The sequence below is a fragment of the Rissa tridactyla genome, chromosome 3, assembly GCF_028500815.1.
Source record: "Rissa tridactyla isolate bRisTri1 chromosome 3, bRisTri1.patW.cur.20221130, whole genome shotgun sequence".
NCBI lineage: Eukaryota > Metazoa > Chordata > Aves > Charadriiformes > Laridae > Rissa > Rissa tridactyla.
Window position 1 is genome coordinate 10,568,232 of NC_071468.1, and position 14,192 is coordinate 10,582,423.

At 50.5% G+C, this 14,192-nt stretch overlaps 1 protein-coding gene across 1 annotated transcript in view; it reads left to right on the forward strand.

Moving 5' to 3' along the window:
* The first annotated feature begins 468 nt into the window (after positions 1-468).
* The window catches only part of ACSS1 (acyl-CoA synthetase short chain family member 1), a 38,834-nt gene continuing 25,110 nt past the window's right edge, over positions 469-14,192 (forward strand). The window contains exons 1-2 of the mRNA XM_054195368.1: positions 469-817; positions 4,325-4,421. Of these exons, the coding sequence (XP_054051343.1) occupies positions 496-817; positions 4,325-4,421 (419 nt within the window). The 5' untranslated portion in view covers positions 469-495. The remainder of the gene's footprint in view (positions 818-4,324; positions 4,422-14,192) is intronic.

Genomic DNA, 14,192 nt, shown 5'->3' on the forward strand with positions numbered 1-14,192 from the left:
TCCCAGGGGTGTCCCTGGCTGCGGGATGCTCCCGGGGCACCCTTAGAGGGTGTCTCGGGCTGTGGGATGCTGCCAGGGGTCTCCCCGGCTGCGGGGCGGTCCCGGGGGGTGCAGGGGTGTCTCTGGGTGCGGGATGCTCCCAAGGGTCTCCCTGGCCGCGGGGCGATCCCGGGGCGCCCTGCGGGGGGGTGGTGTCTCGGTGCGTGGGATGCTACCAGGGGTGTCCCCGGCAGCGGGGCGATCCCGGGGCCGCGCGGGTGCAGTGCTGGGGGCTTCCCTTGGGGCGCCCCCGTGGGTGTGAGACGCCGCCGGGTGTCCGTGGGGGCGGCGGGTGTCTCCCGGAGCCGCCCCGCTGGGGGCAGCCCCTCCCCGCAGGCGGTCTCTCTCTCTCTCTCTCTCTCTCTCTCTCTGTCTCTCTCCCTCCCTGTGCCGGGCGGAGGCGGGGGCGGCGCCGGGCCCGGGCGCGGCGGGGCCCCGACGGCGGGCCGTTGCCCCATGGCGCTGGCGGGGGCCCGAGCGCGGGTGCTGCGGTCCCTCCGCCGCCCACTGCCGGCGGGAGGGCTGCCGGTGGCCCCCCGGGCTCGCTGCAGCAGCAGCAGCAGCAGCAGCAGCAGCCGCCAGGCGGAGGGCCCCGCTGAGCTGCCGCCCGGCGAGTACCGGGTCTGGCGGGAGCGGGCGGCCCGCGACCCCGCCGGTTTCTGGGCGGAGGTGGCGCGGGGGGCCCTGCGCTGGGACAGCCCCTTCCACGCGGCCTGCCGGGCCGGCCCGGCCGCCGGCGACACCCGCTGGTTCCTCGGCGGCCGCCTCAACGTCTCCGGTAAGGCGTCCCCCGGCCCCCGCATCCCCCGCCGGTGCTGCCCGGCTCCCGCCCTCGGGCCGGCCGGGAGGTTTCCCACTGGGATCGTTTCCACCCTCGCCCCTCATTTTTTGAGAGGGGAAAAAACCAAAACCAAACCAGCCCCACGAGGATTTCGGTTGGGCAGCGCTCGGAGAAAATCCGCCGGGCGTTGCGACCTGCTGGGAAGCGGGGAGAAAGATCCCAAGCCAGGGATGAGGCGGGCGAAGCCTCTCGCCCATGGCGCTGCTTCCCCGCCGGCCGCCCATGGCTTTGGCCGAGAGCCGGCCGCAGCCCCGACGTGGCCCTCGGGTGTGAGCAGGGTGAAGGCGAGCGAAGGCCTGCCGAAGGGCTGGCACGCGGCATCCCCGGCGCCATGCCGGCAGGGATGGCTTGACCTTGGCTTTGCCACCCTCAGCCCCGGTGGCCGGGTGCTGCTTGGTCCCGTGGTGGGGTCCACAGCGCCGATGAGAAGATGAACCAAAGGTGGGGGACGGTGCGAATCCCAGTCTTTTATGGTGGAGGCTGCAGCCTCTTTTCTGTCTTAAACGAGGAGCTGGGCCTTTTCCTCCAACTTCACCACTTACATGAAGGAAGAAAAAAATTGCCATGACAGTCCTGACCACCTCTGAGTTTCTTCCTGGCCATATCTCGCCTCTTCTGTGCTGTGACCCTGCTTCATCCAGTGGGAGTAAACCCCAGCCCCGTCCAGGGTACAGCTTGGTGGTGAAGTCTTTTAACAGTGATGTATGTTTCTTGCCTTCATGTCTCATCCCTGGGAGAGTGCTTGAATCACCAGTTCGGTAGTGCAGGAACTGGAACATCTCTGGACACCTTTTTACACGGCAAAAGGGCAAACCATCAGGTCTTCCAGAGAACATAGGGGAGCATCTCGTCCCAGGAGATGGTTCCCAGCAGTGGATCCCAAGTTGACAGGGGTGTGTGTACAGCCCTGCTTCCAGCACCCAGCAGTCAGGGGGATTTTAGCCAGATTTCTGTTTTCATTGATTCCTGTTGAAAGGAGGATCTTGGCTGAGCACAGAGACTTTCAGGGATCTGTTTCTTTCCTCTGTAGAGTGGGATCATCACCGCTTTCTGGATCCCACATGGGTCAAGTGTCTGAAATCCAGATATTGCTGGGCCCGATTTTAGATCATGTCTTGGGTCTGGTTCTTCAGCAGGCACTAAGTGCCACTGAGTTTTCTTTGCATAGGTAAAAGGAAATCTCAGACCTCTGAAACATAGATGCACAGGATTAAACCGTTTTGCTATTGTTGGTTTTGTTCTTTTAAAGCGCGATGAAGATGGTACTCGACCACAGTCGAGTGGCTGGTTTTCTGCTAAGAGGCTCTGGTTTTGTCCCTTGCTCTCTTGATTTGAACACTGGTTACAGAAACACGGCAACAGTTCAGGTCCCTGATCCAGAGCATCCTGTGTGCCCGTCTCCCAGCACGGCTGGACCACAGGCAACCAAGTCATCTGCTGCTTTGTGCCTGGGGAGACCTTGCAGTAGGATTTGGGGGAGCTGTGAGCTTCAGCACTTCTGGGTTTATTGTACCATAACTCCTGGCCAGCAGAATAACCTGAAAAATGACTGCGCTTCCAACCAGTGGGTTCTCGGGAGCATGTCCTACTGAAATGAATCGTTTCCAAGCGTTGTTGAGGAGGCAAGAAACGTATGGAGAAACCATTAGGGTATAACAGTAAGGGGAAGGTCACTAACTTCTATTTTGTAAAATGACCAAAACGCTCTTGTAAGCCTCAGATCAGGAAGGAAATAACAGCATTTGGCCCCGGTTCACCTGCTGGTTCTTACTGTGCCAAGAGCTAAAGCTATGACTTGGCTCAGCTGGGGCTTTCTGCAACAGAAATTCCCTCCGAAAAGCTAGTACGGCTGCTCACGAGTAAGAAATGCTGCTTGAGCAATGAATCCCCGTTAATGTGATTTACTGCAGTGTGGCGCAATATGTGAGGGCGTTGCTGCAACGAGCTGGGAGGTGGGAGTTGCTCAGGGTCACGGACCAAGCCACAGCAGATCCAGTTACCTGTGGAGGGATGGCGGAGGAAACCAGTGTTTAGCTGCTTAAAGCATTCCCCATTAGAGCTTTTGTCTTCCCATATCGTCTTAGGATGGCCTAAGAAATGGCTCTGTATCACCTTTATTTTTATAGTATCGCTGCAGGAATTTACATTAAAAAGTAAAAGACTTTAAACAGCTGAAGAGCGCTTGTTTATATTTTTGAGATGGACAGTTGTCTTGAAATGAAATGAAATACACCAAATTCTGAGGGATTTCTCTCTTTGTACACCTTCGGGGGCTTATTCCACCCTGCGGTGGTGCAAATCAGCTCCGATCAGAGAAGCGATCACAGAACAGCCGGAGCTTACTCCCGTGCTGCAGTTCCCTTAAACTTCACAAATTGTGACGGCAATAGGCAGCTTCTGTTGCCTTTGGTTTATCTGGAGAAATGAAATCCTTCCCCCCCAGTATTAACGTTTCCACAAAATATGATCTGAAACTCAGCAGTAATTTTAAGGGCTTTCTCTGAGTTATACAGCAGTGTGCCTGCCTGGTTTTTAATAGTTGTCTATTGGAATAAAGTAACTGCCTTTGGAAGACTGTCATGAAATAAGTAAGCATAGTTTAGGCTTGAAATTAATACTTTACAAGGTTAATTTCTAACTTGCTGTTGAGCATGCAGGCGGGTTTCTTGGGTTGATTCTCTATAACTTTCTTCAGGGTGGGTGCTTTCCCTCGATCCGCTTGAGCAGCTCACGTAGTTGTTCGGGTTTCCTCTACCTCAAGTTGTTGGGGGGAGCGATGCACCTTCAGAAGGTGATTTTATACCTTTAAGTTTCAGGAGGTGTAGTACACAGCTTGAGACATGTTCGTCGTTCCCCGGTGTCCAGTAACGTGTAGATGTCTGTGCTCTGTGAGTTTACCCTAGATCCTAAAGTTTTAGGTATTTTCAGTCAGCTGAGGTTCAGCTCTTCTGTTGTACCCTGGAATAAAAATGTTTCACGTGAGCTTTAATTAGAAAATCCAAGCGACGCAGTGCTAAAGATGCAAGCTGGGGAAGACAGTCTGTCAGATTTATGTCGTGAAGCGCTCTGGGGAGCAAAAACGTCAAGAGAGTGTCTTGTCTTTGTGCTGCGGGGAGCGGGGGAGAGATTTGGGCTGGTTTAAGCTTAGCCGGTGGAGCTAAGCTGAGCTGAATCAGCTGAGGCCTCTCGTGGGGATGCCATCTCTAAGGCAGCCGTGCCAATTAACTATACTATTTGTCGTATTTGCGTACTACAGATATGGCGAAGGACAGCTTTACCAGTGCTACAGATGCTGTCACTCCCAGCGTTATAAACGAGTGTGTGGCTAGCTAGTGACAAATGATGATTCATCTTACTCTAGCTTGCTGTTGCGCTTGGCCAGGCTAAGCTTACGGAGCACCTTGCGTATGATCAGGCTTGGTTTAACCCTCTGTTTTCTTACAGTGAATTGCTTGGATCGACACGTCGAAAAGTCTCCGAACAGAGTGGCTTTGATTTGGGAGAGAGATGAGCCTGGCACTGCGGTGCATGTCACGTACAGGTACGGCACCTTCTCATGATGCTGTATGATGCCGGGCAATGTGGTGGGGTGGGGAGAAGAGCTGCTGCCCTGAAATCGGACCTCTGTGAAACTCTGCTTTCTTCCAAGGTACTCCAGCAGGTAGGGCATGCAGCTGCAGTGCTGCAGCTAGGTTGTGGCGTCATGGTGAGGTAGCTCCTGAAAAACGGAGGCATCTTCCCTCCGAGAAATGGGAATTATTTTTCGCTTGGGCTCTTCATGGAGAGGGGTCCCCGACCTTAGGCACCTGTATAATAAACATCTTACAGGGTGAGAGGCACAGGGGATGTGCATTAGTGACAGCTACTGGAAACTTCAGATTGAGATCTGGCATCATCTTCTGGTTATGGCGTTAACCAGGCCTGCCTATAGATTCCCTCTAAGTGGGGGCTTTTAGAAGACAAATGCTGGTTTTTTCTCCCCGGCTTATGTTCTCACCTGCCAGTTTTCTTTTTGCTCGTTAGATGCGTTCATGGGAAAATTTCTGTGAGCAGCTTTTGGTTTCAGCACAGCAGCAAATGTCTTGGTGCAAACATCTTGTGTTGATGGTCAAGAGCATGATACCGAGTCCTGGCTGGAGGGCGTTTGAAGCTCCCCGTGTTCCTCTTCCCCATCCTCGGTGCGGTTTAGAACAACCTTATGGCTGCTCTGAGTGATGCCAACTTGTAATTACTGCTGTAGATTGTAGGGTTTGTTAGAATATGGCAGTTTTCAAGCATATTTCTCTTCTCCCTGTCGTGTCGTGTCGTTCCCGTGTCATTCTCCCTCATTTAGGACACAGGCCTGTCTGGAAAAACGCCTTTTACATCATCACTCTCTCTAGTAAGAGCTAAAGGTTTCCCAGACTTGTACCTTTCTCAGTGTGTCTTTTAGGGAGCCAGATGTTTGATCTGCTGGATCTCAGGGAGCCACATGTTTGATCTGCCGCGTCAGAAAGCAGAGGAGACCTAGGAAGTCCTGGCATCTGACTCTCTTACAAAATGTTTTTCTGTAGCTTGTTGATAGTTGGGATTCCTGGAACTCCTTGAGTCTAAAAAGGTTCTGGTGGTCTGGTTCACCTCCAGAATTTATTAAAGCTCCTGACAACATTATTCATTGGAGTGAGGAAGCTAGTCAGCAGGTAGGAGTGGGTGTACGATAGACACTATCATATAAAGCTGTGGAATAAGTGTATTGGTTTTAATCTTGGTATTGTTATTTGACGGGCTGTGTAGGCATGTTATGATATAAATGTGTTGTAACCAACCGGGCAGCTTGGCCAAATGCTTCGAGTTTTGCTTTTGCCATCCTGGTGGTAGAAAAGGAGACGGAACCGAAGCTTCCTCCCCGAGGCTGGGGTGGTGTATGTACTTTTTACCGCTCTCTTCATGTCCCAGGTGTGAAACTGGGGGTAAGTCAGAGGCGGGAATTGTTCTGTGATTAACCTGAGAAGGAGGACAGTCCATCAGATAGCACAGCTTCATTCAAGGCAGCTCTAGCCTCCCCCTTAGGCGGCGCTACTTGAAATGTGCTGAGCTGCTCCAGACCCTCAAAGCATCTTCTCAGGATCTCTGGAGATATGAGAAGGCCTTTCTGAACAGCAACAAAACTGCTTTTTTCCTGGCCATGCCAAAATGTATTTGGAAGAAAGCATACTTTCATTTCAGCCTGTGGATCTGTGATTGCTGTGGCTTGAAGACAAGTAACCCACTGAATCCCCCTTTGTGCAGCCTTACAAAGATAAGGTAATCAGCAACCAGACAGAACACGCAAGTGAAAGACAAGCTGGCAATCTCTATTATCGAACTTCTGCTTGTATTTGAGAGCCATGGTCCTGTTTTCGCCTGATGCTCTTGGTGAGGTGTGACTGCGTTTGAGTGACACAGTTCCACAAGAGACTTTGGTCCTAAGACGTGGTAAAACAGGTCACTTGGTTTTCTGCTTATCTCATTAAGTCAGGAATAGCTTTGTTGAAAACAGCGATATTGTGTGGGTGTGTACGCAAGGAGAGAATCAAAAGTTTTGCCTTTTCTGTGATCTCTGGGCTGCATTTTTAAAGGTTTTAAATGGGTTTTCCAGGGTGCGTTGGCACTGACCTCCCTATGAGGCTGAGCTTAGTTGAAATCTTTGTGCAGTAGTGCCTTCTTTTAGCTAGAAAGCGTATCAGAAAAAGAGGTGTCCCAGAAGCTGTGATGCTGCTTGAGTAATCCTCCAAGAGCCTTCTGTAGCAGGGTGGTCTCTGCATGCTGGTCTCAGTGCAGGACAGCCCCAGCATACAGAGGGAATGAGAGGGATGCTGGATATCAGGAGGACCCAAACTCTGGTGTCTGTGCCAGAAGAGATGTGCCCCTTTGCTTAGGTTCTGGATGTGCTGGTAATGGGGCAGCAACCTTAAAGTCATGCGCTAGGGAGGTGAAGACTTTAATATGGCCACTGCCTTATGGACCAGCCTTGAGGAAGGTCCTGGAATCTCCGCTGAGGGGTGTGTCCAGGGCTTATGTGCAGAGAAGTACAAGGCGCCAGTTTTTTATATTACCTTCTTTGCAAAGCTTGCTGCTGTGAGCTTCTTCTCCTTGTAGTTAAGTCTTGGGTGGCACAAGGAAAGACATGGGTGCTTTCCCTTCTCCTCTGGGGAGCCGTCAGGGGTAAGAAACCAGCTGAGCGCTGGCCCCATTCCCATCACAGCCTGCAAAGGAAGCAGGTGGCTGTGCAGGAAAAGGGCTGGAACAGGCTTCCTCCTCCCTGAGGAAGGGAAGGGCCTCGATCAGTGGGACCTCCTCCACGCATTGGCAAGAAACGCAGCTGCATTGCAAAGTGCTGTCCCGGCGTGCTCATCCTTGGGAGGCAGAAGAGCCTCCGTTTGCCTCTGCTGCCCCACTAAGCGCCTAGCTTGCTGTGGGCAAAGAGCTGGTGGGGCCGTGCCGTAAGGGACGTCCTACGTCCCTACACATGCTGGTCAGCAAGGCGGGTTCGGTTGCTGCAGCTGAGTTCAAGTGCTCTGCACGAGGAAAGGACTCCAGACGTCTCCGCATTGGCAAAGACACACAAAGCCATGGGTGAAACGTTGCAGTTTCGCTTGAATGACGATTGCTTCCCTTACCAGCTCAGTTCGTTGTGATGATCTTTTTCACTGAAGAGCTTTGTCCTGTCTCTCCAGCTGATGCAATTCAGCCTTTTGGGGGAATAAAAAGTTCCCTGGCTCCTCTTGTGCTTTTTCCCCAACTCTGGTTTTCATTTTTGTTAAGTAGGAATTCAGCTAAGTTTCAAACTATCTCCACTATCTCTTTCAAACTATCTCTTCAAAAGGGAAGGCAGGAGACTTGTTTTTTTTACTGCTTTGTGACAACAGGGACGCAACCCTCGTGTCTGCAGTCAGCAAAGTGGGGACAGATCATGCCAGTCTGTTACCAAAAGAGGTCTGGCTCTCCGGAGGCTGAACCACCATAAACTCATTGGTAGGGCAGCGGCGACGTAGCAGTTAACCCCCAGGAGCGTGGTGCTGTGAGCAGCCGGCTGAATTTATTGGCAGAAGGGTCCAACCCGGCTGGGAGTGTTTTGTCCTGCTCTGTGGAGGTTGTCAGGGCCCAGGAGCTCTGAAACCTTGCAGAGGAATTCCCCAAAGCGTTCCTGAGCCTGGGTTTTAAAGGGCACTATATTATCAAGTGCCTTATATAAGCCGGCGGAGCTGGTGGCTGGAGCTGTCGGGTTGCAGCCTCTGTAATCTCAGCAACAGGGAATGTTAAAGACAGCAGCTAAAGTTAAGCCAGACCTCCCCCTGTCTGACATGGAGGTTATTAATTCTCCCTGCTGTTCCCTTGTTAACCACGGTCTCTACTATTTAGCCACCTGTGAGCCAGTATTTCCTAGCACTGCAAAATCCTATGGATGTTGCCAAAGGGAGCTGTGCAAAGAAGTGGGCAGCAGGACGTGTTAGCTAACCTGGTTTTGCAAAGGATTGCGGGCTGGGTCTCAACAGAAGGGTTTTAGTTTACGAAGGAGCTCACTCCGGTGCGGAAAATGTTGCGGGCCAAGGGAACGTCCAAAATGCAAAATACAAAGTAGGAAGAGGAAAGCAGAAGCTGAGAGGCCAGAAATTAGGGTCCTAGGTAGCTTTTCGTAGGGTCCTGGGTAGGTGGGAGAGAATCGGTTGGACATCTTCGTTAGCCACATCACAGCTATCCCTTTAACAAGCCGACGACGGATGGTGGTTCCTCAACCCGAGCTGAAATAGTTGAAATTGTATTAGAGATCACAGCGACAACTGCAGCTAGAAGCCACGTGGGTTCTCACCAGGCTGTGCAATGCGGAAAGTGTTTCTCATTGACAGCAAACTCTTTTCTTTCTTTTCCAGTGTTGGCTTTCTAAGTTGAAGCTGCACGTAAATCTTGCCCAGGCTTTTGGCTTTCTCCGTCCAAGACAGCTCAGGGACTTTTCACTTTCTTAGCTGAAAAAGGTCACAAGGGGTTTTCCTTGCCTTGGGTTCAGGATGTCTGCAGGAAGACTGGACAATTGTGCTCGGCTTAGCAATTGAACCTACAGCCAAAAAGCCTCTTGTTGAGCTTTATATTCTTCAATTATTCTCACTACAATGGAAAAAATGTTGAGTTTTCCGTTTGGTGAAAAAAAAGGAAACACACGTTTTCTGTATTTAGCAAAAAGTGAGGGAAATGGAGGGTTAAACTGAGGCACTGTCACAGAAGCTGCAGTGAGGCGTGAACAGGTTTGTGCGTTATCCTTGTGTCCAGAACATAGACCCAGGAAGGAGGGATGGGTGGGAAGACCTACTGTGTCCCAGGGGACTTGAACCCACCCATGGCGCTGTGATCGCTAGGTACAGAGGTGGGCTTCGAACTCTCCTGCCCCACAGTAGTTCACGTAGAGCAACAGCTAGGAGGTGAGATATGAGGGTGTTGGACTCTGAGATGCCCAGATCTGAGTTGTTTGTTGGGTTTTTTTGTTTTGTTTTTTTTTTTTAACACTAACCTTTTTGGGACATTTGACCCAAATTTTCAGATGGTTTCAGCCTGATACAAACTATGCTTCCAGGCAATAAACAGGTTGCTGCAAGAAATACTCAACCCAGCTGTAGTGGTGGGACAGGAGAGAACGTGGCTTGTGCCGAACCTCCTAAACAGGCACCGTCAAAGCCCCCCCACGGCATTGGATATATTAGGAAAATGTCTAGAAATGCTTTGCAAGAGGCTGCTTCCCAGAGAAGGTCTTGGTGCTATTTTTTTGGATGCAAAAAGAGCTGCCTGCCTTTGTTTAGGGAGCTGCAGGCTGTCTTGCTGTGGTGAAAGATGGCATCAGACTTCTTGGGAAAATGTTTCTGCCAGGCGTCCCTGAAACGCGTCAGAGAAGTGCCATGTGTCGGTGATGGGTTTTACAGGAGTTGTTGTTCCAGACATTGAGCGATGGGCTTTGGAAACACATGCACCACTATATCTGGGAGAAATATGGTCTGGTGGTTTCTGAATAGAGATGTAAAGATAGGGATAGAAGCACTGAGTGTGTTAGATTAAACAGAAGTACTGGCCTGAACAGCGATCTGCTGGCTCTGCTGAGGGTTCAGCCTTGCAGGTCTTGCGCTTAGAAGTGGTGCTGTGGTAGCCGAGGAGATGCCTGCGTAAAGGGTGATGAGTCTGTAGCAGACAACACTGTTGATGCTCAAAGTCTTGTTTGTGGGCAAAAAGGAAGCACACCTTATAGAGAGAGCAAAGAGTTTATTCTTAGTATAACTGAGCCCTTAACATTCTAAGCTTATTAGTCAAGATGTAATTATTACAGAAAAAGAAAGAAAGAGGTCCTGTTGGTTACCACTTCCAGCATCAGGTCCACATTTCTTGTCGTTCACAGCGTGGGGCCACCAGTGCCAGCCTGTGCTCTATCTCTTGTCATCCCATGCCTGTTCTCCTTATCACCACGTCCTGTGCCTCCACTTCTCAAGGCCTCTTACCATACCAAGCTTGTATTTCTTTATACTACCTCATTATGCTGGGGTTGTAAACCTATGACAGTAGCATAAAAAGATAAAGAAGCATAAAAAAAAAATTAGCCATGGTTACGGGATCAAGTAAAAGAATTGCTGTTGCAGCTAAAGCAAGCAAAACAAATCTTCAGGTAGGTCAAGAAGCGCTCAGGCAGAGCGAGCATCGCAGGCTGCATTCCTGAGACCTTGCAAACTCACTACAAAGCCTGTGACATGTAGCTCACCACGGCTGTACCATGTTACAGGGCTGCAGGGACGCAACAGGAGCAGACTGCTCTGTCCCGCAAAAGAGATGGTTTTCCATCAGGTCATGACATGGAACAGCTACGTGAAGGGCTTGCTGCAGAGCTGGCGGAAGTCAGCGGACAGCAGGTCAGAAGAGCAAATCCGAGAGTGGCTCTGTGACAGGGTGGTTGTTACGGATGTGGAGGGAAGGGGGGATTTACGTGCAACCCAGCCTCTCCCTGCTCACGTTGCCTGCTGGCACGGGGGGAGAGCCAGCTCTCTCCGCAGAACTCTCATGCGTGGCGTTTAAAGCCTGTCAGTGTGTCACCTGCACTGTGAGCAGAGGTCAGGCAGTGCTTCCCTCTGATTTTGGAGGTACAGGGTTGGGAGGGGTAATTTCACGGGAAACCCACCTTCAGCAGCTATCTACCCACACACCTGCAGTACAATGAATGGGTTGGACTTGTCTGCATTTAAGTTGAAAGATAACGTTTTCTGAAAGCAAGTCCAGAATCTCTTCCATGTATCGTAATTTTTCACCTTCCCTGCCCGTGTTCATTAATGCACCTACCATCTCCTTGGCTTGCTTTGTTTTAAAAGCACATACTACAGATACTGTTCTTTCTCCTGTGCAAACGGCCTTGCCTCCTGGGTCCAACTGGTCGCTGCCTCCCCATTTCTCAGCTCCACCCTGATACTTTACCCACTGGAGTGGCGTCTTGCTGCCAGATTTGCTCTCTTATTTGCTCTCAGCTCTTACGATCTGCTTTTCATAGACTCATAGAATCACAGAATCTTCATGGTTGGAAAGGACCTTTGAGATCATCGAGTCCAACCATACACACAAAAAAAAAACCCAAAAAAACCCACCCCAAACCCTAAAGAAAACAAAAAAAACCCCATCAACCTACAATCTCTGCCACTAGAGCATGCCCTGAAGTGCCACATCTAGATGTTTCTTAAATACCTCTAGGGACGGTGACTCAACCACCTCCCTGGGCAGGCTGTTCCAGTGCCTGACCACTCTTTCAGTAAAGTAATTCTTCATAATATCTAATCTAAACCTTTTGCAGAGTTGCTGCAGACCGTTGTGCCGTGAACTGACTTTGTAGATTCTTGGCTGTCTCTCTCCAGAGGGGCTGGGCACTTCCTTTGGTTGCAGCACATTTCCTTCTCCTCACCGGCTCTGCTGAGATCTTCCTGTTGTCTGCCTGGCTTACGCACAGGGGACCACAAGAAGCCAAGTGAAGATGCCGCCTTTTGCACCGTCTCATAGGCTCCAGGGTGACAGTGTCTGGCTCTATTCAGCGTCTCATGCTCAAGTTGCGCCGTGGGAGGTTTAGATTGGATATTAGGAAGAATTTCTTCACTGAAACGGTTGTCAGACATTGGAACAGGCTGCCCAGGGAAGTGGCGGGATCACCATCCTTGGAGGTATTTAAAAGATGGGTAGACGTGGTGCTTTTGTCAGTGTTAGGCTGATGGTTGGACTCGATGATCTTTAGGGTCCCTTCCAACCTAGACAATTCTGTGATTCTATGATGTATATTTTCAGTAGATGTGCCTTGCTACCAACACACCTCCTGGGGGTGGACGGGAGGCAGATCCTTCCCTGTGTGCAGCCTGCCGGCATTGGATGGCATTGCCTCTGTGACAAGGGTGGGGCAGTGCTGGGATTGAGGCCAGAATTGCTTTTGGTTCTTCTAACCTTGTGTGATGGAGGGACCACAATGCCAAGCTTGGCAGCAGTAGCGGGTGGGGAGGGTAATGACCGTGGTTTCCTACTGCTCGGTTCGGTTAGGTCTGTCCCACCCAGTTCTGCGGGGCAGCGACTCTGCAGGGTCCTCGTTCCACCCTGAGACATCTCTAGGTTAAGTGCTGGAAATGTGTAACTTGCTGGCATGGACTAATTGCTTGCCCGTTAGATAGCAAAAAGTGTGTGAAGGAGTGAGGGAGTCAAGGGAAGGATTCCCAACACAGCATTTCTGCTAACTCCCTTTCTTGAACTGGAGGGGAAGCCTGAGTTGCTGCTGCAGGAGCCAAAAGACATACCTGATGCTCAGGGATTTGTGTATTTCTTGGTTGGAGTTCTTGGCTTTCTCTTTGCCTTCACGTCCATTCCCCCATGTGTTGCACCACCAAGGGACCTCCAAGGCCTTTTCAGAACACAGAGCAAAAAGCAAAGAGAATAGATCTGAGGGTAAAGACTTGGCCCTTATTGTCGGTCAGCTTGCTCACGCGCTCTCCTTAAGCAAATGTTAAGTTGGGGTTAATCGTAAAAAAAACAATGAGGGCTTCTGCCATCATGGTCACAGAGTCCTAAGTAAGCAAGCGAACCACGGAGTTGGTCAGGAAGGACGCCCTAGCCAGAGCTCTTCTGGCATTTCTGTTCGGGAGGAAGAGGCTGCAGCTCTGAAAGCACTTGGGTATTTTCCATCGCAGATAAGTGGGTTTTATTTTGCTTTCTCACAACTGCCTGTCTGGGGGTTGTATCACTTCCTGTGCTCTGCAGTTATCAGAGCTCAACTTTGTTTTGGCTCTTGAGTATTTATCCACATCGAGATTTTTCTCTAATGCAGCATGGGATGAATTCTGGACCAGAGAATGTGACCTTTTAGGACAAGGCACAAAAACAAACGTTGGGTGGGAATGCATTATTGGACAGAGTCACTCAGTTCAGGAACTTAGTAAAAGTAAGCAAAATCATACATCTAACAGTCTGTGCCCTTATGTAGATAGCAGGAACGTGCATGGTCATAAGGCGCTTGGGAAAAGGTATTGAAAGTGCTTCAGAGTTTAGGCTGATAGCTGTTAGGGATTAGGAGGAAATTCAGTCTGGGGTAAAGACACTCCATATCTGCTTTCTGCAGGGTTGTGGTCTCTCTGCGGTGGCAGCTGTTACCAGCTGCTGCCAGAGAGCAGGCGCTGAGCACATCTGGCCACCTCTCTGAGCGCCTGTGCTTCAGGAGTGGCCTATCCACTTGATGCCACAGGAATAGTCTTAAAATAAATTACACAGGGTGCCGTGGCTGGGGTTGAAGGCTCGTTTTCTTACCTTCCAAAGGTGACAGGGGAGTGGTATCCCTCCAGCCATCACTGTATCCTCTTTGTACTTTCTCTATGGCTGTGTCGCTTCACTGTCTTCATAGCGCAGATGGAGTTTTATCCTAAAGAAATAACATGCCAAGTTATTCTCACCCCGTGTTTTTAACGACATTTCCAAAGTGGAGCACTTGGGTTTTGCCTATTTCCAACTTGCGTGGGTTTAAAAAAAGAAGCTAAACAGCTTTTTAATGGACCAGAAACTACATTTCATTTTGTTTGCAGTTTAGCTACTGTCTGAAAACTGTTTTTGTTTGTTTTTCCACAGCTATGGCCGGTTCTGGGAGATAAAGATACATTGGTAGACTCATGCTTTACAGCTTATTATGGAATGCAGACCCCTGAAATTCATTTGTTAACAATTTTTGGAGTCCTTGGTGTCATAGCTTACAGACCCCTAAGGGTTCACAGGTGACAGGTTGAAGATGAGCGTGCTGAGGAGTAGAAGATACCTCTCT